The sequence below is a fragment of the Mycteria americana genome, chromosome 3 (assembly GCF_035582795.1).
Source record: "Mycteria americana isolate JAX WOST 10 ecotype Jacksonville Zoo and Gardens chromosome 3, USCA_MyAme_1.0, whole genome shotgun sequence".
NCBI classification, from domain to species: domain Eukaryota; kingdom Metazoa; phylum Chordata; class Aves; order Ciconiiformes; family Ciconiidae; genus Mycteria; species Mycteria americana.
The window spans coordinates 61144220-61169877 of record NC_134367.1 but is presented as its reverse complement, the minus strand read 5'-3'; the positions used below and the strand labels follow the sequence as shown (position 1 = coordinate 61169877).

The 25658-nt window shown below is 41.4% G+C and overlaps 1 protein-coding gene across 2 annotated transcripts in view; it reads left to right on the top strand.

Annotated features, from left to right (window-relative positions):
- Window positions 1–25658, top strand: part of THEMIS (thymocyte selection associated) — a 77251-nt gene that overhangs the window by 12488 nt on the left and 39105 nt on the right. For both annotated transcript variants that reach the window (XM_075498715.1, XM_075498714.1), the window contains exons 2-4: window positions 3354–3512; window positions 11596–12054; window positions 15102–16147. In XM_075498715.1, the coding sequence (XP_075354830.1) occupies window positions 3354–3512; window positions 11596–12054; window positions 15102–16147 (1664 nt within the window). The remainder of the gene's footprint in view (window positions 1–3353; window positions 3513–11595; window positions 12055–15101; window positions 16148–25658) is intronic.

Below are 25658 nucleotides of genomic sequence, written 5' to 3'. Positions count from 1 at the left end.
TCCCCTCTTTATTTCTTGGTGGCACCACTCTGCTGCGGATATAGACTGAAGTTAAATCTTCTTCAGTCACACCATTTTTTCCGAGAGGTTCAGCCTCTTAACTGCTCCATTCTTCCCCTCGGGGCCGTTGCTTGGTTTGCTCTACTCCAACCACCACGTTATTTGGAAATTGGCCGCAGCCAGCGAGGCCACCCAGCCCGCATGGCTCGGTGCCTCTGCTCTAATGGGGCAGCACTGCCCGCATGTGGGTGCCCGGCGAGGCCCGGCTGCATCGAGGGGCACGCTTGCAAAGCTGTCTAGCAGAGATGAAAGCAAATGTGCCCGAAGCCCATAATTAGTCAGTGTAGTTACTGTCATATGTTAAATGGTTTCTAGGGGTCTATTTTCAAGTGAGGTAATCTGGAGAAGCTGGATCTAAATCTGCACTGAAGAAAAAAAGCCTCTAGAAGCCATGAGCTCCCATTTTGAGTAGGTTTTCGCAAATATTTGTTCGAGGGTGAAAATACTGGAATTCTTTGCTCATCTTTCCATGTTTCTATAATGCAGAGCTCATCACGCTGGGTCCTCTGGGATTCCCTGTATCTAATAATATCATGGTTGCTTGTGATCTCTACAGTGTCTGATGTGAGGAGTGAGGTGGTTCAGCACAAAAGGAATATTACCCTCTTCACGGCTGCTCAGTCTTTCTCTCCCTCTCACTCTAATAGGAAATAAGTATTGCACATACGCTTTTCTGACTGTCATAAAATATCCTATGGAGCTCAGCTAAAGCAATGAGAGCTATGATAATTCCTCATGTGTTTATTAGAGCAGCAGCCAGCCTACTGATGGGAGCTGTAGCAATATCCAGTGGAGACATCTGAGTTAGTCAATGTTGAATTGCTCAGGGACTAAAGGGAGGGCACAATAAGAAAACCAAACTGTTCTTTGTTAGTTCAAGGGCAGCAGCTCTCTTGGTCTTCTGCTTAGTACCAGATTGGTTGAAAGGACGCATAAACAGCATGTTCTTTCACCTGACTGTGGGTGATATTTATGTGGCACTATAATCCAGAATATCTCCGTGCTAATCATCATCCTGGTGTGCAGCAGAAAGGCAGTAGCCTGCTGGGAGAGTTCAGAGCCTCAGTACAACAGTCCCCTTGATCCTATGTAGGATTCTCAGCAAGGGAAACCAGGCAATGTTGTGACATCCAGCCTACGGAGAGCATCTGCCACATGATTTTTAAATTATTTTTTTAATCTAGATTCTTCTACATGGGGTTAAAAATGTATATCAGTACCTGTCTTCTTCAGGGCAGCAGCTGGGGATTTCCTGGTGTTCCTCTCAATTGTGAGAGCATTGCACAAGCGACAGACAGGTTTGCCTGGACATGTCTTCGCACCAGGGTAAACTTAACCGGTTGCTCAGTGTTACTCCCTTTCATTCTCCTGTCCTGACACAAGCCCGTTGTTCTGTGGCACTCTACTGAGGCTTTGGGTTTAAGCTAAAACCAGAGCAACTTTTGCTCAGGTTGGTCTCCCAGTGAGGCCAAGGTGGTAACCAAATGCTTGTCACCTGTAAGTGCTGCAGCAGAGTTGATAAATATGTCCCAGACTCAGTTAAGAGATGCTTATTAGCCCAGACTATGGTCGTGACTGGAATTGATCTTGAGTGAGCATTAGGAAAATCACTCAGCTAACAGTTGCATTTCTGATATAACACCTGGGGGAAAAAAAAAAAAAGCTTTTTTTTTCTCCCCACCAACTACAAGGAGAGCTGTGGAGTAAAGAATGTTACTTTCTGTGGGAAGTGAGTTCTGCAGGCAATAGCAATATTTCGGTACAGGCCATCTCAATTATTGATTGCTACTATATAGCCAGAGGTCAGGTTTTAAATATCTCTCGTTGCCTGACACCATTCTGGTTACCTAGGTTAAAAAGGGGGAAAAAAAAAAAAAAAAAAGACTTTAAACTGAACAAGATGCAAGAAAGGGCTATTAGAGGGATTGTGGGAAGGAAAATTCTCCTTCTCAGAGGAGAAAAATAGAATTTGTTTCTTCTAGATTTTTGTCAAAAATGTGACCAGAGAAGGGCAAAATTAACCTTGCAAACCCTTTGGGGAAGGGAGAAATGGAAATGAGAAAAGAAGTATTTTAAATAGCAGAGCAATGTTAGTAGCAGAGGAAATGAATACACTCACCAATGCATTGGGAGTGGAAATGAGAATAAGGTTTCTCACCACGAGGGAAATGAAATTCTGCGATGGGATTCCAGAAAGGGTACTTCCACATCACTTCAGGACAGAGATTGGTAAGTCCTTGGAAGGAACTGCACAGCATCAGAAGAATGGAAGCTAGCGTTAAAGTCAACATTTCTGATGTTCTGTGCTCAAGGTAATTCTGTCTACAAATGGAACTGAAAGAAGACTTGATCAGCATGTGTTTGCTGCATTGCCTTGATATATAATTAATTAATGCCATGCCTCAAAGCTTCTACTAATCTCCTGCAGGGACCAGGAAGAATTTTCCTTCTTCTGCGTAACTTGGCTTTTGTTTTGGCTTTGCTTTATTCTTCCCCGCTGGCCCCACTTATGAAACAGCAGAGATTGACCACAGCAAGAATGGAGAAGGGAGGGTGTTTTTGGCAGGGCAAGCTGCAATGCCAGGTTTTGCTGAGGAAGCTCTGAAACACCTGGTTGGATTGCCTTGCTCCTGCACTCAAACTTCTGAACATCACAGAAAAAAAGGAATTTTTTCCTGCCAGGTCAGAATCAGTAGACTTGTTTCAGCATGGGGCAGGGATTACCACTGTTAATTTGCCAGTTTTCCAATTTCTTATACTTTCTTCAGGTTTTCTGTTACTACAGAAAGCTCAAATGCTGGTTGCATTTTGACGTCTCCTGGCCTCTCCCTGGGCACCTTCTAAGGTCTATAGTTTTTTGCCTTCTGCTGTAGTCTGTTGTTTCCTGTGGGATATGCTATGCCCTGTGCCCTGCAGAGGCAACTGCCCTGCCCAAGCTCCACTGCCTGCTGATTTCAGGAGGCAGCTCCTGATGGCCCAGGCGATCCTATGCTCTGCCTCGTTCCGTTTTGGTCTCAGAAATGCAGGTTCTTCAGACCTTGTTCTCCTTACACGCGTGTAAGAACAGCGTACACATAGAGCTGATCTAGAGATCACTGAAGTCACAAGATGGATTTTCTCGTGACACTAAGGAAGAAAATGAAAATTAGGTTAGTTATCGCAGGATAAGTATTATTGCTTCATTCATACAGCTTACTTTAAGTATTTTTGCTTTCATTCAAAGAGGTAAAAACACTCGACAAAGTGAGAAAAAGCTGAATAATGCTTTTCTTTCCTTTTCTATTTCTTTTCAGGCTCCATCTATGAAATGTTTGGAAATGAATGCTGCCTGTCAACAGGAGAAGTCATTAAAATTATTGGCTTCAAAATTAATAAGCTCATAGCAAGTATCTGTGAGAATAATGAAGTCAGCCGGTTTTCAGCCAAAGTGGAATTACCACTAAATTTTCCTGGTATAGTATTTCATGAATACATGTTTTTGAGGAATTATAACCCTAAGTAATCACCTTTGTTAATTTTATTGATTTGCTGTCTTGATTGATATTTGTTTGAGGTTACAACTCAACTGTCAAGGATACAGTTTTATCAGATGGCACAAGACACAATCAACTCATTTTTAAATTTCAACTCTTACAGTTCTTTTTCAAGCTTGGATAGAAATTATTAATGTAATTGGTAGTAATGCTTTCTATACTTGAGGTCACTCAGTGTAAGAATTATTACCAAAAAATCTTCTTTTCAGCTACTTATGACTTTGCCAAACTCTGTCTGAGCTGAAATCTTCCTTGCTGTGTGCTCAGACTATAATTGATTTACTACTACTATATTTTTATTTTATTATTTTGGATATAAAATATTTTGAATACTTTGTTATGTTTTGTTTTTATTTTAATGATTTATTAATTATTCCAGTGGCCAAAGTGGCTGCTCCATGCCTGGAAACAGGATTAGAGGAAAATGGATGTGTTTTTCTGCTTAAAAAACACTTCAACTGTTCTATAGAGAAGTCCCAAAATATCCATATTTTGGAGGATGGACTTGAAATTTGGCATGTGGTACTGATTTGTTATTCGAAGCATATCTTCCTCTGTTCATGTAACCTTATTAGGGAGAGCTGGCCAAGTACTGTACCCAGGGTACATAGTTCATCACATGTCATATTTATTCATTTTTTTAATTCTGCTCTTGTCTCAATTCCTCTACTGTTAGGGCCCAGACGTGTTAAATAGGGAAATGATATGGAGAGCAGAGGGAGAAGTGCTGGACTGTGAGTATTCATGTGTGGGAAGTGGAGGAGGCAAACTAGGTCAGGAAACTGATAGAAAAAGGTTGGACCTCGGAGCAGGGCAGAAGGATGAAGACTTGATAGGCAAAGATCAGGGACTGGAGGCAGCGGTGGTTACCAGCACCAGAGGAGGACTGCACCCACACAGAAATATATATGTGGGGCATTTCCCATGCTGGGAGTCTTGCAGGCAGCAGAGGTAATGGGAGCCCCTCGGGGCGAGGAGATGAGCGGGCTGGAAAACAGCACGAGGAGGCCAGCGGGATGTGGGAGGGAGCCTGTGTAGGTCTGGGAGAGAAGTTACGGGACACCTGTACGTAGGAAACACTGGGACAGAGCACACACAAGGACGCAGCAGCCCTCGAGAGCCTGAGATCACGGCCAGGACTCACTTTGGCCAGCAGTCTAGTTAATGCACTGAATGAGGCTACAGTTTTGTAGAAAAAAATAGAATTTAAACATTTAATTAACACTGTGTTGTACTGCAAACACATGGGAGGTTAAATTGATGCTGCATGGGGAAACATAATATGGGTGTTTTCTAGTGTTTGAGTGCTTGACTTAGCAACCTCACTGATGTTCTTCTAATGTATTGCTGAGCATGTGAGAATGTGTGCATGTGCATATATATGGTTTAGGTTATGCCAGTGCCCAAACTGGTATGTGCTTTTTCCGCAGAGGGAGACAAGACACACTTCTTGAAGCAAATAAAATGTAAAAGCACATGGGAATGCAATGTTTCATCTGAATTCCACAGGAAAAAATCTTCTGCCATTCCTTCATTTTCCAGCTCCAAAATACAGATTTCTGTCTGAAATAGTCCTATATATAATTTTCTTTTCCCCAGTAGAACATCAATTTACTTTCATGTTTTTCTTACTTGGTGAGTCAAAACCATTTGTATGACCACTTATTAAAAGACTTTTTTGGAATGCCGTTTTCAAGCAGTGGTAGGGCCCAAACGTAGTGATCAAAGACATTTTACATGGTGTAGTGGTGGTTTTTGGCAGTGTTAGGTTTATGGTTGGACTCGATGATCTTAAAGGTCTTTTCCAACCTATATGATTCTGTGATTCTGTGATTCTGTGATTTTAATTATCTGTGGCTATCTAGAGATATTGAAGTACTGCTGTACTATGAACTCTCAAGATACTTGGTATTTTTCTTGAAATCCAAGCTCCTTTGCTATTATTAAAATTTCTTCTATCTCTAAAATATATATACATATAGGAAGTCATATTCTAGGTCTTGATTGGCAGATGGATTTGAACATACGAATCCTAAAATATCCAACACAACTGAGTGATAAATGTAATCCTACATTGATTAATGTTGAATCTCCTGATTTTTTAGAACAGAATGACTTGTGATTTCAAATGCTTGAACCTGGTGAATCTGGATTTGTTTGCATTCAAGTGATCAATTTTATAACTGGGCATTTGAACGTTGTTGCCCTATCGAGCACAACAAATTTCAAATTTGGTCTAATCACTACAACTTGCATGCATACTTATGAACTCTCCCAACCAGTGTTCTAGAAAACTGGGTTATTTCACTAGAAAAATAAATTCAGAGTTCATTTTTCTGAAATTTATCATTATTATCCTCCACATGACAGGTATTACTGAACAGCAGCACTGAAGAGGGGCATAATGACACTTCTTATTAGCCCAACAGGGAGCACTGCTCTCTTGTTTCTCTCTGTATATGTACTCATGCATTCAAGAGCTTTTTGGTAAGATGTAAATTTGTCATTTGTCTAATTTAGTTCTTAGCTGAAGAATGATTCAGCTTTACAAAGTCAAGATGTCCCAGTCTCTGTTTTTTCTTGACCTTTTTCCTTTTCACTTTATTACATACACATGCTATGCTCCGAATAAAACATCGTATTAGAGTGTTGCTGGCTTTCCCCTGTCTCCAGAACAAAGCACAGAACCGATTTGCAGATGATCTTTTTCACACTGCCATTGACTTACTTCAGTAAAAATATCTGCAGGTCTCTAGGAGTCTGGCACTGTATTTACATTGTACATACAGTGCTCTTTTGCCAGGCTTGATGCAAAGAAATCCTTTGCTTTGATGTTATTTTCCATTTCCTCTGTCGTGAGTTATCATTTGCATGCGATGGGCTCGTGTATCCTTTCACCGTGTGCATGCTGGCATAAATAAGCAACACTTCTATTTAGGTTACTCTGGGGATAGCGTCTCTGTAAGTGAAGAACTGGGCTCATTGGCTTTAAATGAGCCTTTCTCTTTGTCTTTCTGAACGTATTTGCAGTCTACAGAATTCCTTTTTTCTGCTCTGGCAAATCAGATCCTTGATAAAGGCCTAATCTGCCCTTTGCATTAGAGAAACCGCTGCAACCGCAAGTTCACTATCTGTGTTATTTCGTTTTATCCTCATTCTAATTTGTTCTTTTTCATGCCTCAAAGGGCCAGGCTATTCTTTCTATGCTCATACACGGGGTAAAAAAAAAAAGTCTGCTGTTACTCTAGACACTTCAATGTCTACATCTAACAGCATTTTGAACTACAATTTTCCCTACTAACAAGTTAGCAGAGACAGGTAATTTGCCGGCACAAATTATTTCATTTTGTTCTGTTATATTCCTTCTTCTGCAAAAATATTGCTGGGCTGTCCCTGTTCTCAGGAGGCCCCTGACAGTTGCTGCTGCTCATTCCTACGTGGTCGGACAGACACGTAGCTGAGCACAACTGTCCCTTTGAGCTCTCAGCCTCTGCAAGCCACAAGACAGGAGACTTGTCTGTGGCCACGCAGCACATGCATGGAAGAACAGGGGTTAGGCGCTAGAAAGCTCATCTCGATGGGAGATGATGGAGAGATAGGAGAGATGGCCTTTGGGACAGGGTGGGGAGAGGAGGATGCTGGAGCAGACGGAGCAGAGGAGGTAGCAGAGTGGGTGGTGGAGACGAGGGAAAAGAGGAATAGCAATCAAGTCAGTTCCAGAGAGCTCTTCCCAGTCTTCTGCGTTACTTTGGGGAACAGAAACTGCTAACCTGGGACAGAAGGTCTTTCTGCTATTTTTTTCCTTGAAGGCTACTTGCTGCTTTACTAAGTGATCATAACTACTGGTTTTCTCAGTTTTCTATGGGGAAAAGAAGAAAAAGAGACAATAAAAGGGGTACTCCTTTCCTTCAGGACTCTAATTAAGACTGAAAATGGGAAGTCTATAAAGCTACAGGGAGGTACACTTTATCACTCTATAACCAGTAAAAGAGAGCTGCATATACTGTTCTGTAAGAAGGTAGGAAAAACATCCTTCTATCAAAACATGCTTTCCACAGGACTAAATGGGTGATCCTTGCGCTATGTTTTCTCTCCCATACCAGCAAAAATAATTTTTTCAGATTCCCAAACCTTCTCTCTACCAATGTGTACATCAATGCCTAAAACTTCTCTTGAAAATGATGGGCTGATTAGGTTTGGGGCTTACTAATTATCATATTATGGCTAGGCACTAGGTGCAGAGGATTCATGGAGTGTGGCAATGGTTATACATTCCTGTAGTTATTATGGATGCGTAGTTATTCTTGTCTCTATCTGTAATTTTCCCCAAAATTATTGGGCATCAGTGCACTTTGGTTGTAGAGCGGATTACATTTAGAAAGTAGATCTATAGGAGCAGTAATGCCAGCTCTCGATAAACCAGCTGGACTTTTTTCCAGGTTTGCTATTTCCATCTGTCTTTCCCCCCGGTAGTCCACCAAGCTCTCTTAGGAAAGTCTAAATGAATTTGATTCAGTCATTTTATGATTTATGAAAAAGTACAAAAATATTTATGTTTGACCTCAAAATGTCCAAACTTTAGCATCTCAAACTTACCATATGTCTCCTACTCTGGAGACTTCCTTGCTATCTTAGGTTTGGAAAACATTTGGTTTTGTAATTTGATTCATAGTTATTTTAATAAGGTTCTAAATGGTTCCAGATAATGCTGTTTGGTTTTTGTGTAGGGGTTTTTTTGTTTTTTAAATATACATCGTAGCAAGGAGAGCATTTATGAGAAGATACCATAGCAGATTATGACAGTTAGATAGGAACCACAGTGGCTTTCACTCATCATAACAAAATAACTTTTTACGTATTCACCTCTTTTCTATATAGAGAGAAACATATGGAACTTTACATACTCATAAGCATAAACAGGTGGCTATTAGGTGCCTCTAATTCATGGGTCTCATCAATACAGAAGCTAAGTGTGCAAGGCCACATGGCTCTTTAGTTGCCTATGCAAGCATTCTGTTACCAAAATTAAGAAAACAGCAGAACGGAAGGTGGAGTTTTTTCTGCTCCTAACCCTGACAAAGTCAGTCTGCCTGGGCCCGAGGGGATAATCAGTTGTCTAGTTTTGTATGAGATCTGGTGATTATGCTTCCATATGAAACCTGCTTTCCAACTCAGGATGCTCATCAGTTTGTTGCTGAAATAGCTGGCTTCCAAATGGCTCTGTAGTCCCAGCGAAATTAGCGTAGCCTGAGTCTACTATCAAACTCATAGAGGACAAGAATGTTTCTCATACCTGTACATTGCCAAATATTTTCAACTGGGAATGTTTTTTTAACATATTTTATGGAGGCTTTTTAATGTAATTCTGGAGGTTTTCTAGGGGCAATGCACATGCTCCTGTATCACAGATGGGTAAACATAGTTATTGCCTTTGGGATACATCATATATACTTTGAATACATTTTTTAATGAAGAATATTCCTATTTGCTTTCTCCCAGCACTGCCAGGAGATGATGCCCATCTTGTGCTTGCAAAGCATGACACTGGAACGCTGTTTTGGGGATGTTGTCTTTTCCACAATTTCAGTTTGTCATTGGTGCCTTGTCATGGCGATATTTCTAAATGCTGATGAACCAGTTTGTCTTGATCTGCACTGACAGCTCCAGTGGTGATTAGGACTGGGGTAGCTAACTTGCTTGTTAATAATTGTGTTAAAAACAGCTGTGAGAAACATCAAAAATACCAGTGAGAAAGAGAAGTGTGTTGAAGTTGTATTTCGTACTTGTGCAGCTACATTCATGGCTGTGGCTTCCTTGCAGCCTGGAAAAAGGCCTGAAGGCTTTCCGTAGTGCTGCAGTGAGAACACATATGTAGAGGATGTATTTGCACAAGGGTACTAATTTCACACTGGAAAAGCTAACTGTCATCCAGACAACTGTGAAGGCACAGAAATGCAGAAAGCAGTTACATAGGCACAACTAGCGACTATCTCTGCAGTAGATCTAGGCTATTACTATAGCATCTTATAGTATATAATAGCATCTGCAATAAGCTATTACTGTTTAGGCTGCTGACAAGCCCTCAGAGCTGTTAGTTGCCACCAATCCTAGTGGTCTCATAGGATACCTAGAACCAAACATGCCCAATCTGGTGACAAATTCAGTTAAAAGCTACTGAACAGACAGAATCTTAATGACATCTCCTTTCACAAGAAGGGTGCTAAAGCTATGAAGCAAAAGTAGTGGGTTTTGTTACAGTGAAATAAAAGTCACAGCAATTCTGTGGCAAAAAAAAAAGGCTGTTGTGGTGGAGGTGATATATCCTTTTTAAAGAGTACAATCTTGAGCCCCTGCTTCCATGCAGGCCCCTCAGTTGTGTTGATTGTGGTCAGTGGGTGAAACTTGGTAAGGGAAAAGGTGTGGGAGAAAATAAGCAATTTGGAGCTTATTTTTAACTGAAGCAATCCCCCAGTCTAATTTGTTAAACAATCCCACTATCAGAGGAAGTCTAGAGAAGGGAGTGAGTGTCTTCCCAACATCCAACAGGAACTGTGTTCTGGCAGCATCCCACCTTGCTGAGACCCAGGTATCTGCTGGGGCATCCTGCCCTTTTCTCACACTCTGGTTCCCACGAGAAGGGAGTCATAGCCAGTGTGGACCCCGTTCCCACACTAGACAACTGGGGGCAGGTGGATGGGACACTTAAACCTTTGTGGGCATGGCAGAAACCGCTCATGAGGTGTGGAGCTGCCATGAAAGAGTCTCTAGTGGTGCCAAGCAGCCTTGAGTCCCCATCCCATGCTCCATAACTGCCAAGGTGGGAGTATTCCTTTACCACAAAGATACGGTGCCCTTTGTGCAGTCCAGAGGAGGCAAAAGCGTGGAGCAGCGGGGGCCATAGGGTTTCTGTTAGCTGGCTTTGGGGGAAGGAAGGAGAAAAGGCACTGCATCTCCCAGGGAGCTTGGCTGCTTTGTCACTGTAGCTGTAGCTACCAGTTAGTTTGTGTGGGTCCCCTGGCTTGCAAATTTGGCCTAGGAATAACCTCTACATTCACTTATATTCACTTGGAAGAGAGCCTTAGTCGCTGCCTATCCCAGGAAGCTGCAATGTAATTCCATGAGGCAGCATTCACACTGCCATGCCTGGGGAGGAAGACAGCTGAATCACACAGTTCAGCTAAACCCTACTGTTTAGTCCTCTAAACCGTCCATTTCATCTTCCTCTAGAAAAACACGCACGCAAATATAGAAATGCACATATTTTTCTTGCGATGTGGACTCTTAATGAGACAGCTCCAAGGGGCATGATTAACATGAAATAATAATGTCCCTAGGGGATAGGGAAGCTCAGATAGAGCTTCTGCCTCGCAGTACTTCAGCACTTTAATTGCCTGGTGATGGCCACAGTGCTGCAACACCCAAACTTTGAATTACTCCATCTGGTGGTCTGGGCTATCAGATATGCTAAAATCAATTTCCTTTGCTCATTCTTATCTGTAGACACTACTTTTTCATTTGCGATGTGTCTTTAAACATACTTGGTCTAGGAATCCCCAGTCTGTGTGTGGAAGAGTACATAATACAGTGTTTAGCCAGAAACTTTATCCTGCATTTCACCAATCACATTAGTGTTGCTATTCCTCATACTATGTCTGCAATTTTTTTCTTAAAGGTTGGTTTCCTGAGAAGACAGATAAGAATTTAAGATAATTTTTCTGTTTTCTGTAGCAAAGAAAAGAACTTTTTTCTCTTCTTACCATGAATGTAAAAATGTTGGATGTCAGAAATTACTGCAGAGTAGAAAGGGGTAATTCCAGCCACCTATGATTTGTATCATGTAGTTGATATTAACTTTATAGAGTCACGTTTCTAGCAACCAAACTATCAGCTATGAATTGTTTGATGTGCTTTGCTCCCCATTTTCATTACATTCACAGTCTAAAATTTGGCATGGCTTCCTTTATATATTTCCCTTTTTATAATGCAAGTTTTCTGTTCCTAGGTCTTTATAAGGTTGTGGCAGATAAAACTCCATACACCAGCATTGAAGAAATTACAAGAAAAGTCTCTATTGGGCCAACAAGATTTGGCCATCCGTGTTTCTACAGCCCTGAAGATATAAAATTGGCAAACCTCACCATCAAACATGGTGAGCAGATCACCTTCAGCTCAGTGGAAGAGGTCAATGGAATGATGGCTGTGAACTGTGGCGTGGTCAGAAATAACCAGTCTCATTCTTTTACCTTGCCCCTTTCACAAGAAGGAAAATTCTACGAGTGTGAAGATGACCAGATATACACACTGAAAGAGATTGCGGAATGGAAAATCCCTAAGTGCAGAAACCGGATTGTCAAACTTTCCAATATTTTGCATACCTGGGACTCCTCTAATCCACTTCCTGAGAATTTTAATGGCTGCTTGATTCTCACACCTGTCTATGAAGTGCAGGCAGTAATGAAATGTAAGTAGGAATGAAAGTCAATGTTCTGTTTGCCTCGGTATAGCAAAGTACCCTTAAATACACAAAATTTGCTTAAAATAGGCAGGAAGGATTCAGTTTGGTCAAGAATTCCTGACCCATATTTGCCACTAATGTTAGTTTCAAGATGAAGAAAGGTAAAAATAATATTGCCTTTTTTATTCCTTTATCAGATGTTAATTCAGACAGTTACCTTGCATTTCTTTCCATTGCCATTTTATTGATCAGTACAATTAAATCACCATTGCAAAGAAAATATATTGCATAGTGAAAAAGCGGAGCTTAGGAATTTTGTTCAGTTCTCAGATTTTCTTCCTTTGTTCTCAGACTTTGGCCATGGAGAAGCCACTTGATCATTTATGGTTATGGCTAGGAGGTAGAAAAATAATATAGACATATATGTTGTAACACATTCAGCTACCATTTATTTTTCAGAATGAGGATGCTGCAGAAAGCAAAACCATATTATTTTACTCTACTGCAGAAACAAATATCAATAGAATATAAACAGGAAAGACACATGGACAATTTCTGAAACCTCTAGGTTTGAGGAAACAGGAAGATAATAGAAAAACAATATCTTTAAAAGCTGTAATTTGTATTATGAGTTTTTATTTAAAAAAAAAAATGTTGTCCATGGCACATCGCTGTTCTAGTTTTTCCGCCAAAACACTGAAACTGCTGGGTTCTATTCTTACCAATGTCTATATCTATGCCTTACTTTAAACCTGTTAGTGAAGTTAGTCATGGGAATAAAATTAGAAGGTGTGCAAGGGTATAAACACACAGTGAAATTCTCCTGAGTTATGGTGGCTTGAATAGCTGAGCTGCAGTAATGACCCATGTGTGTGTGCATAGCGTACCCTCTCTGAACTGAGGTACCTACCTAAGAAAAAAACCAGCGTAAACTAAAATGTTTGACCTTGCTAGAGGACAGCCCAGGCAGTAGATGGAAACTCGCTGCAATTCTACTTGTTGATGCACCCATCCTGTTAAAGTTTGCAGGTTAGGAGCTTAGCTTTTGGGAAAGTTTTGCTGCCTGTTGCCTTTACTAGAAGCAGACCAGTGAGCTCCATAGCAATGAAATCCTAACAGAAATATGTCGTTCATGAGGATATTAAACAGGAAATCTTTTCACAATTGAGATTTCTCTGATCAATGGCGTAAGTAAATGGATAAAAGAGAAAGAAATAAAAGTGGGCAGAGACTGTTAGCACAATATACTATAGTTGTTAAATGCTTATCATGAGATATTCAACTGTGCTTGCTATGTAATTTAATGTGTGAGTTTGGAAAGTATATCTTCATGACATAAAATACTCCTTTTTCTACAATTCTAGCTAGATTCAGGAATCTAGCCCATCTCCTGAAGCTGGATTCACTTAGGTGTATTCCTATACCCACTTAGATATATGTGCAGAATCAATAAGAATTTAATGTTTCTAAAAATCTTTCAGAAGATTCAGAAATGTTTGGTATTCACTTGTCTTCCAGTCAGATATTCCAGTGAGAGTTGTATTTGTTGATTTCATTTCATTCCCATTTATGTTTCATAGTCTGTTCAACATTTAAGAAGCATTAAATATGGCCTAAATAACTATTTAATACAAACTTGAAAAGTAGGCTTCATGGTACATGATTAACTACTTTCTTGTGGACCATGCAAAATGGATTTTCACCATTTTTAGAAGAACTATAAATAGACACAAGATAAAGTATGATAAATACTATCCACAATTCAATAAAAAAGATTCCTGATAAGAGGGATAGCAGATTACATTTTCACAGGCTGTGGGCAGGAATCCTCTATACTTCTCATTCTTAATAATGAACAAATTATGTATGTGGAACTCTTCCAAATGCTCATAGAAAACTTTCAATTTCACTACTCATTCCTCCTTCATTGACTTTCCCTTGTGGTGCTTAGGATGTTTGCCACCTGAAGGCATCAATGTGACAAAAGGAGAGTTGGAATAAACAGGTCCCGAATCACTGTCATAAAACTCTATCATATAAAATAACGCTGATACCGATTTTTAAGTATAAAATATTGGTATGCCTTGCTACAAGGAAGTGTGAATGCAGGATACACCATCCTTGTGTGCAGGTTTATGCAGAATAAGTCTTATTGAAGAGAGTCATTCAATATTAGTTGCTTGTTAAATTTTACTGCCCTGGTCAGTGATCTGTGGTGTCACTGATCTGGAGCCAAATTCTTAAACAAGCCTTAATTGCATAGTCAGCTTTGTGCTTGGAAGTTTTGCATCCAAAATTTTGCAAGTTCAGTTGTAATAAAGGAGTTGTTGTTCCCTGTCAGACTGTTAAACACAATGGCTCAGTTCTGATAGCGATTAAAACCAGATGCTGCAGGAAAAGATGCAAGAGTTCCACAGAGGACCACTTTAGTAGATATTTCGTAATTCATTAACAATAAACTTAGACTTTGTTTTACAAAGGTTTTGCCTTTTTAAGAAAGTTATATTATTTTCTAATAATTATAGGTGTTTTCATTATTCTTATAAATATCAAAATACCTTATTTCTCCCAGATTGGCCACAGCAACAACATGTGTTAATGGGTTCAAATGCTATTTATTCATTTAAAATGTTCCTCCACCCATTTCTTCAGAGAAATCATAAGTTTCTATGAAATAAAAGAACATAAATACATCTTGTACTCAAGAAAAAGAGTTCGATAAGATAAACAGCTGATTAAACTTGGAGGTGCTGTGAGAAATATAGTGAACTCGATTTTTTTTCCCTTTCCTTTTTCTTAAACTTCTGTTTACTTGGACACCTTATTCTCATCTCTTCTTGTTTCTCTCTTCCTTTGTGAGGTCTCCTGCAAATCTGATAGCCACAGCTTAAATTAAAACAGTTAGACTTTGACTGGCCCTATTAATTGTGCATGTTAACATATGGAGATGCACACCTCAGGGAAGGTACTTTTAGTATCTGGCCAACAGGACGTATATTTTATTCCAATGTCAGTTTGAAAACAAAAATTAATGTATTTCTTTTTCTTTTCAGTTCGAAAGGACATAGTTCATATCCTCTCAGATCTAGATGTCGAGGTCAAGGATATAACAGACTCTTATGATATTAGCTCTTTCCTTCAGCCACTGTCTTTGGAAGATGTATTTGAGAGAACAAGCAAGGAATTTCCTATGGTTGCTGAGATCATGGAAGGGCCTTCAGGAAGCCAAAAACCGTATAACTTACTGCATACAGGGAAAGAGATCATCATCCACAAAAAGTACCAGGCAACAAGAGTCCTAGCCTCTGAGATCAGAAGCGATTCCCCCAAAAGACATTTTTTAATCCCTATGAGCTACAAGGGAAAGTTCAAGAGAAGACCTCGGGAGTTTCCAACTGCCTATGACTTAGAGATAGCAAGAAGTGAAAAGGAACAGCTTCATGTTGTAGCAACTAAAGCCTTTGATTCCCCTCATAAAGAGCTTTTTTCTGTTTCAGTTGGAGACCAGTTTCTAGTTCAGCAATGCCAGACTAGTGAAATTCTGTATGAGGGAAGAAAGAAAGTCATAGACGTTTTAGCTTGTGAACAAATACTAAGTGATACATATAAGAAAGTGCTCCTCCCTATGTACATGGAAGGTGGTTTTGTGGAAGTGATTCATGACAAGAAACAATACCAGCTTTTTGAGATTTGCAAAGAATTTCGTTTGCCTTTTAATGTCAAAGTGTCTGTGAGGGACCTTTCCATTGAGGAAGATGTCTTGGCTGCTGTGCCTGGTCTACAGTTTGAAGAAGAAATCACAGACTGTTATTTGATGATCAGTAGCACCAGCAGTCCAGTGGAGAGCTGGGAGATTCCTGTATATCGCTTAAACATGTCAGTCCATTTGCTCAGCAGAGATGTCCAGACAGTTGTACCACCTGTGACTAAGACAACAGTGGAAGAGATCAGCGAAGAGCAATACTATATGGTGCGAAGATATGAAAATCAAACCCTCCATCCACCACCCAGGCCTCCCAAAAAGCCAACAACACTTGAACCAAAACCTGTTTTTGCAGTAGCTAAGCAAGGTGTACCTGATGTACTACAGGCTCCAAAGGTAAGGTATCACACCTTGTGTTTGAATCTCTTACAATCATAGGTCATGTTCTGTCAGTTTACAGTCCCCATTTCACTGGTGTATCCTTATGGCATGTACACAGATGGCTCTCAGTTCCCTGTAATAGGCAAATTAGCCATTACAGACAACAATGGCTAAAATCTCCAGTGTGTGTTAATTGATCCATGAAAAACAACGGAACCATGCGGTCTCACAGCAGAAATCCTGGCCGTATAATTTTGCATGGGTAATTCTTTACTGCGCCAATGCGAAGCTGAAGGGAGAGACTTGAAGTGGCTGTATTTAAATCTTTATTAAGGGGAAGCATATGTTTTCATGATGTAAAGATAATTTTGCTCAGCTGGAAACAGCAGAATTAAATTCACAGAAAGTCACGTTGTATAGATATTTTTGACTGCATGGTTTTGCACTTACCCAAGTGGCAAATAGATTTGGAATAAAAAGGACAGCCGTTTGAGAATAGGTCTTGACATTAAGAAAGAGGTGCCCCTTCTAGGACAATTTTCTTCATTGTTAACCTAAGGCAATGCATTTGTTCATTAATTTTTGTGTTGGGTCTGGCTGAGTTGGAGTTAATTTTCTTCACAGCAGTCTGTAAGATATTGCGTTTTGGATTTGTGACTAAAACAGTGTTGATAACACACCAGCGTTTTGGCTGCTGCAGAGCAGTGCACCCACAGTGTCAAAGCCTCCTCTTTTTCCCAGACTGACCCCCAGCGAGCAGGCTGGGGGTGGGCAAGAAGCTGGGAGGGGACACAGCCAGGAGAGCTGACCCCAACTGACCAAAGGGCTATTCCATGACATATAATGCCATGCTCAGCAATAAAAATGGAGGGGGTGGTTGGTTTGGGAAGGTAGCCGTAGCTCAGAGACTGGCTGGACATCAGTCTGCTTGCGGAAGGTGGTGAGTGACTGCCTTTGCACCACTGGAGGTTTTTTTCCTTTTTCCTTCACTTATTAAACTGTCTTTATCTCAACCCATGAGTTTTCTTGCTTTTGCTCTTACTTTTCTCTCTCCTGATGAGATCATCATCCTGATGTCAGGGGGGAGTGAGCAAGCAGCTGGGTGGGTACTTAGCTGCCAGCTGGGGTCAACCCACCACAATTTTCTTGCATATATTGAAAGAATCAAAGAAAGACACCTTGATGGACTTTAACGAGACAGACTGTCCAGGGGGTATTTAACTTAGGTTGCAGTTGCTCTCATGTGCAAATACAAATTCCACACAGGAGAAGAAGGAAAAAACATTGCAAATACCTTCAGGCACTTGCATTGTGATTGTGCTGCACTTTAAATGCAATGTAACTCATGGAATTATATTTGGGGGGGGGTTCAGGGAAAGTTATTCTTTGTGTTGCTGTCAAGTTAAGGTCCAGTTGTAGCCACCCTGGAAGGGGAGCTGTTGTGAGCACCTCTCCTTGCCTGCTGGAGGTGTTCCTCCCCTCAGTGACAATTCCGAGACCACACGCAGGTCCACAGCTCCACATAGGCCCTGGGAGATGGTTACAAGAGACCATGGAAGTGTATGGGTAAGGTGGGTCCCTCAGATAAAGGTAACAGAGCAAAAAGCTGTGTCATTTTCTTCTGTCTTTACTTGCACTGCGGAAACTTCTTTTCTGCTAGTTAGTACAGGACCCTTGCAGCAGCATAAATAAGGCATCCTGTTAGGCTAGGGAGGATACATGAGAAACTGGTCCCTGGAGCTAACAGGCAAGCCGTCAGCCTGGTACTGGCCTGGGGTACAGAACTGGGGAAGAATTCCCTGAAGTTGTGTTCCTGGTAGACCCTTACCCTTGTCAGGAGGACTCAGACGTCCTGCAGTTACTGATGGCTGCCTGTGGAGAGCAACAGGTAGGTGCTGACTCCAGACTAGACTCATGCAGAAGATACTATTTTCCTGCAGTGAGGAGAGAGCAATAAGCACAGGACAGGGATGAGGTGAGGTTCCTTTGCACATTCATGAGCGAGAACGACCTTAGACTGCAGCTGTCCAGACAAAGAAATGCATTTAAGCAGACTGTTCCAGAGGACATTTTTCATCACATGCTTGTCATAAATAAATAATAAACTGCAGTCAGAATGCTTAGAGTTATGCAGGTTCGTAAATCTCCTTCCCCGGAAAGGTGAAACAAGTAGAGATCCCGTATTCATAAGATTAAACATCCTGAGCTGTAACATAATAGGTTTAAAGTCGCACAGAATGCATTATCTCTTCTATCCTGAGCACTGCGAATCCTCTGAGAGGACACGTATTGTAGCGGATAGGCTCTGCCTCGGCCTCTCTGCCAGTGATGGCGATAGGGGAGACTGCATTTTCTTCTACGTGTGTCAGGGACGTCTGAGGGTTCAGAAAGTTGGAGATTGTGCCAAACTGATAAATGGCCCTCTTTGCATATTTTGTGACTATGCATAGACTTATTTGCATAAGTAACAGACGAATGTCCTAATGAGCCGAACTTAAGCCTGACGAGGTGGCAGCCTGCAATGAGCTTTATTGCTGCATGAGTTGCCACGCTCCTCCTGCAGGCAGCTGCCTGCCTGGTGCTGAGGGAGCTCTGGCTGCTCGCTGGAGGGTGGTGGATGGCTTCCTTGCCCACCAGTTGGGAAGCTCTGCCTGGCGTGGTGCTTCAGGATTAAATGCTGCTGCCGCATGAGTCCACAGAGGACTAAGATCCGGCTGGTTTATGCCAATACCTGAGGATGCTCTGCAAGGGTGGGTCACCTCTAGCTACGGCTTGTGCTTTGATCACCTCTTAGCTCCCAGCAAGGCTGTGAGGGCAGAGAGGCTCCAGCTGTCTCTGCCTGCTGTTCCCTGACCTTGGTACGGGAACACTAGGGCCAGGAGCAGGACTATACAGTGTATGTTTCACTGTACTTTTGGTGATGTTAGTCACTGAATTGTATGAGATTAGCAGTCAGTATGGACTGGAACCTCAGATGAGTGCAAGAGTGCAAGGTGCAATGCTGCAGCGACATGGATGTTTGCACAGTTCAGCGAAGTCCAGAGACAACAGATGAATTCTCAAACATAATATAGCTGCATTAACCAAGCACTCTGCCCAGTCTCTTCACAGGGCTAATTAAGTTGGCTTGGCTCCTGCTGACACAGCTTTCACTTCCCGAGCCTGGGGATCTCTCCTCTCCCCTCCACAGTACAGTGCAGACTTTCCCTTTCCCTCTCATGTGATCATTTTGTTTGGGTAAGAAACATCCAGACCACATATGTTTGCAATTTTGTATTATTTGCTAATTGAATAAACAAAGACAAACCCCAAGAAAATACATGCAAACTAAACAAATTAAACAAAATTGCATGTATTGAATGATGAAATTAATCTGATATTTCAGGTACCAGATTTCTATCTAATATCAATATCAAATAGCAGATATCTATCTAATAACCACTATCACCTCTACCCACAAGCACCCCAAACTGAGGACAGTGATGACAAAACAATGATTGTACCCTTTGTCTAATGGTAAAATGTAGGACACAAGCAGTCATTCACATAAAGTCCACATTTTTCCTCACTGGAATCACTGGAAGTCCTCAGGGGGCTCTAACTGCCATGTTGAATTAAATAGTTTAAGCCATTCAGTTTCTGATTTGTGAGCTTAGCTAGAAAATGAGAATGACCTAATAAAACCCTAGAAGTTGATGCTACTGATTTGAGAATGGAGCACCTCACTCTCTTGCCAACTTGTTCCTGGAGAGAAGTTCCCATGGGACAAACTGGTCAGGACTTCACCTTCTTGAAATTAAAATTAATTTAAAAAGAACAAGCCAGATGTGCCTGTTCTTTCCACAGTTAGAACCACCACGGTGAATATGACAAACCAAGTTTTCACTTAGTAACTCCAGAGTAAGGTTTCAGGTGGGACCCTGAACTCAGGGGTTGAGGCTTGAAAATTGTTTCCTAAAATTTCCTTAGGCTTTTTACCTACTACCTACTGTTTCCTCCCCTTCAAGGGGATTCAAGCAGCAAAAGTTTTCTAGCTTTCTTTTTGCCTATCAGTTCAAGCAGTAAATATCCTACAGATTTAAGAAGGTGTTAATATATGGCCCTCAATGGCTTTGTTTTAAATTCAAACAATCAAAGAAGAGCCTATGCCAAATATTGCTAAGTGCATGTTAATACTGGGGGAACTGTAATCAAGGCATGGAAGGACACAGTTTAGTCCCAATACTCCTAATACCCCAAGGGCGCTAAGTGCACTGCTCAAGGAATTAAAAAAGGCAGTATTTGGCTCCTGATAAACAGTAAGGGAGGTTAGCTCCATCCAATGCTATTTTCAGTGGTCTGCTTAGGCATGTATCTAGCCTGAGCAACAGTAGAATCAGTAAAATACTCACCGGCTTCAAGTTAGGATTGCTGCTAAATACCTCTATGAATGTGGAACTGGAAAAGTCAGTCACAGGCAGTAATCTGCTCACCTCTGGCAAGAAAGCTGAGAGAATTCCAGCCGGGGAAACTGGAATTTAATAAAATAGTAAGTATCAGGGCATGATAGTTAACCGTCATTCTGTGCTAAGGTCCATTATCCTTCAAAAAGTCATTACAGTGTTATGATATCAGGAACTTTCTTGCTTTCTTGCTTTTTATTTCAAAATTAAAATGAAAGAAAAATTATCACTTCCATCTGGCTTTGCAGTTCTACAAACTGAACTATCGAAATCTGCCATTAACATATTTATCGCATCTGTCTTCACAGCAAAATGAAGACTTATCTGGAATTAAATTGATAAGACATAAGCTGCATTTTTCAGCAAATGAGTTTTCCTGCAGCGCCTCCTTTCCTTCCTCCTAACTATTTCTTTTCTGCTTCCAGAGCATTTTTCATGTTTTTAGGGCCTTTATAGTGTAGATTTAACACAAATATTTCTGCTGTGTAGCAAGAAACTAACCTTCCTAAATAAATACGTATTAGAAAATGCATGCAGGACAGCCAGCAAGCAATAGGTAAGAACAGACTTCAGGAATTAATAATCTTTTGGCACTGGAAAGGAGGGAGGAAAGTGTGGTTCAGTAGCAGATGCAAAATTGTGCATATGCAAATGTAAGAAAGAGGGTTTCTCTCCGACAGATGCAGCATTGTGGCTGCTGAGGCTGCAGCCATGCTTCCTCTTCTCTTTTTCTCTGTCCCCACTGAAGAGGAGGTTTCTCTCTCCCTGGAATCTCAGCTTCCACCCTCTCTCTCCCCCTTCTTCTCCACATCCCACGTACTGTTTCTCCCTGTCACTTTCCAATGGCTTTGTAAGTCCCCAGTAAATAGCACGGGAAGGCTGGAAGCACAGCCCTTACAGCTTAATGACCACCCCACATCATCATTGTGGCCAAGTTCTTGAAGTCTCTCAAAATCCCACCCCCACCACAGACTCGCCCAGTGACTCAGGCCCCAAATCCCTCCAACTTCTTGCGCTGCAGCTTCTCGCTTCTCCAAGCACCATGTCCACACTGTGCCACAGGGTGCGTTTCCTCCCAACACCCATCCTGTGCCACATGTGCCTCGTTTCGCCCAGACCCACGGGCCGCGGGTCCCCCAGCACCGCCCTTGTTATGTGCCCTTCAGCCCCTTGCAACTTATATGACCTTGGTTCCCCAGTCCTCTCTACTGCTTTCAGCCAGGCTTGTCTCTTCCTCTTGCTTGTTTCTTCCCAACACATCTCCCCCGCTTGCTCTTCTCTCATGCAGTGAGCTGAAACCAAGGCCACAGGCATTATCGGGTAGGAGCTGCAGGGACACCCCAAGTTGCACATGGGTTTTTGTCTCCTTCCCCAGCAGCACCTGTTCCATACCTCAGCAGAACGTGTGTCTTCAGCTGGGTTTTTAGGAGCAAAAGGGCAGCAGGCTGTAGGTGCTGAAAAGTGTCAAGCCATTTAATTCTTTTGTAGGTTGGACAGTCCGAGCTGAAGGACTTTGTATAGGTGCTCTGTTGCAGAGATCCTTATAGCTATATCCGTACCTGGGGGCCTGTGACCATTTTCTGGGAGCCCTATATGCATCCTGATACCATGCTGGGCTGAAGCCTGCATGTGTGACATCCCACCTCATGTCCTGCGTTTTTCTTCAAAAGAAACCAAGCAATGCTGGCTGGAGACGCAGTCTAATCTGGATGATGGGGAACCAGGACTGCCAGGCACCCTATGGACTCTGTATGAACCAACAGGAAGGAGTTAGAGGAGCAGGAAAACCCTAAACCCCCAGCTAATAAATGACTGGAGTTTTCTTGGTATTCTCGGTATGGAGAGCTGGCATTAAGACCTCTTTATCTTTTAAACAATGCTAAAAGCTTAAAATTTCCACAGAGAAGCATCAAATCTGTAGTAGGCCCTTACTCTGGATTGATGTTATGCTCAAAACAAAAATACAATGTGGAAGATAGATAGCAATGTGCCTGCCAGGACAGGCAGTAGATAATTGCCTGAAAAACTAGCAGGGCAATCTGAGGTGTAAGTCTCATTGCAGAAAGCCATTGCTGCTACAGAAAATGCTGATGTAGTACATGAAATTAAGGAAGGTACAGATGAACATTTGGATATGCTGACTGATGAAAATGCCAACTGGTTAAAAGCAAATTGCTTAATTTAGAGTTAAAAATGAATTACTTGGAGAACAAAGACAAAAGAAATATAAAAATAAAAAGGATGCCCAGAAGAAATAAAAAATTGGACCACGTGAAAATATGGAACCCTTGATAAGAAGAAAAATCCTGCACGGAGTGTTTGAGCCAACAGCCATTGATGTCAGTAAGGGGAGAACTGGCTGGCACATTTTTTTCTCTCTTGCAGAAAGTACATAACAAAACACATGACATAACAAAATCACATAATTATGTATAATTATGAAGCAGGGCAAAAAAGTTAAAAAAAAAATTCCAAAATTCTAGGAAGTACTGCAGCAGAATAACTCTCCAAAAATATAATTTGAGGGGGTATTGGAAATGGGTTTTTTTCAGCTGGGGTTCCAAGCAGCCTGACTTCCACAATGCTGTTCTCCAGGCTGCACTCTGTCGTTTGCCCTTCGCCTCATGGCAAGAAGGATGGAAAATTAAATTCGTGGATAGCTGGTTATTGAAGTGTTACCTATTATGGCCTGTATTTTGGTCTGTTTGGAAGTCACCAAAGAGTTTTTCAGTTTCAAGTGGCCAGAGATAATCTACACCAGAATGAATTTCCACAGTCCCTGTACTCCTGCGATGCCCTCCTGCAGGACCAGCAGCGACCTGCCCGGAGCTCCCGAGGCTCCCGCAGAGCCAGCCGCAGGAACTCCAGGCAGCTGCCAGGCTCTCTACTCCATCCCTGCTTAAACACCTTCTGGGACTTTTCTGGTCTCTGAAGGCCAGCTGGCATGAGATGGCTGATGTCTCTGCTAGTAACTCTTTCAGTCTTCAAATCTGCGGGGCTGCTTGCAAACTGTGTACTGGGAGTGGGCCTTGGGGGGCTCTAACCCCCAGATCACACCCAGGAACTGTTTGGGAAGTGCTAGTTGGCACAGGTTGGAACTGAGCCAGGGGTGTTTACAGGCACTGTTTAATCAACTAGTGTTGATGTAGCCTCTGCTAAAAAAAAAAAAAAAAAGAAAAGAAGGATGCTCATCAGAGTCACTAAAGTGTTGTATGTGGTCAATGTAAAAGAAAGCACTGACATTTCCCATCTATATTATGCCTTCCTTCATGAAATTCAAGCTTTTGCAGTACTGTCAGAGCTGGGCATCCCAGAACTGAAAGCATCCCAGAAGGTTGGGATTATGCTTTGAAATATATTGCCCCATGAAATGAAATGAGAAAGTTGCTGTCAGTGTGACAGCAGGGTCAAATCCCAAAGGACCTGTAGGCACAACTCACATTTTCCAGAGAGTCCTTGCAGTGAGGAATTGAGTGATTATCAGGAAACAGAGAGTGCTGTGGAGAGATTCATCAAATCCATTAAAATTCGTAAAGACAGTCCGAGTCCTGGGCTTTCCCTCTCTGCTTTTTGAATGTATTAGTCCATAGATATGACATTAAAAGCATGGTGATAATAAAATGAATAGTGAGGTTTATCAATTATTATATGAGGGAGCTTTTAAAGGCTGAAAAACAATGTATTTAATGTCTGTACTGAGAAAATTAATTTCCCTTCTTTATGGATAGAGGTGTATAATTTACACTGAACTTTGTCAAGGTGTTTAACAGCATTATGTTGTTGTTCTACCTCAGGACATGAAATAATTTTCCTGGTAAATATTTTAAATGGCAATATGTTGTGATGCTGTGGTTCAGATTTTCCTCCCATGGGTTTCTTTTTCTGTTTTCTTTTTTTAATAGAAAGTAACAAGGGGTTTGAGGAGGCACAGGGTATTCTATTCTGTTGTGATTTCCGTGGTGCCACTGAATAATCAGAGCAAGCACCTCAGCTTGCAATGACTGTAGGCATTGGCTTGTATCAATGGTCCACCAGCACAAGTGTGATGGAGTCTTAGTAGAGTATCACTTGACAGGAGTCACTGAAGAAAAAAAAGGAAAAGAAAGAAGCCTCTTTGCTAGTTTGTGGCATGTCATGCACCACCCTGATGGACAACATGGTGGCTAAAGACTGCTTAGACTCTGCAGTAAATTGGACTCTAGGTTAGCTAGAGTTGAAATCTGATTAATAAAACAGGATAAATCTATTCCCAATGCATCACTTTTTTTAAACCTTTAAATTTAGGAGTCTTCGAAAAAGTAAATAATATTTTATGTGTGAAATGAAGAAACTGTATCTGGAAACTACTTTTATCAATCCATCTGTTTTACATAAGTGGAATATGCATGTTCTGCAGTACTAATGAGGAAAAGAGTGGCTGATTTTGCTTGTGAATTGCTCTCATTTGAAGGGAGATGTGCCAAGCAATTGAACAACAGCTCTACAAGAAAATTCTGGCCATGCGAGGAGTGGGGCTTGCAGGAGCTCAGTAGGTCTGGTTTACATTCCCACTTCTGTCACATGCTGCTTCGGTGACACCAGACAAATCACATAAATATCATTGCCTCAAGATACATGAAGCAACTGCCGTGTGTGACGAGAGAGTGTGGATTTACAGCTCATTAGTTACTTTATATGGAGGCTTAAATCTCAGGTAAATGCAAGATACATTGCCTTGCTTTCAGTAAGGGTCAGAGCTACCTCACATTTACTCTGGAGCAATAACCACACAGACAGTTGCCATGGAGTAGTTAATGAGCTGTAAATCCACGCTCATTTACTTGGTGGCAACTTGTTCATGTAGCTGTCTCTTCTGTCTATGAAATGGGACACAATGCTTCCTTTTCCCATCTTGGGTATTTATAGAGACAAGCATCATTTTTGCATGTATGCAGCATTTTGTGCATTGGCTACCACAATAGGAACAACAGTAACAACATAAAAATAATAACAATGAAATTCCCGGGCACTAGTACATTTTAACCTTGCTTAAAAATTTTCAACTGAATGTTAATTTACAGGAGAGGTGCAAAAAGCAGGTGACT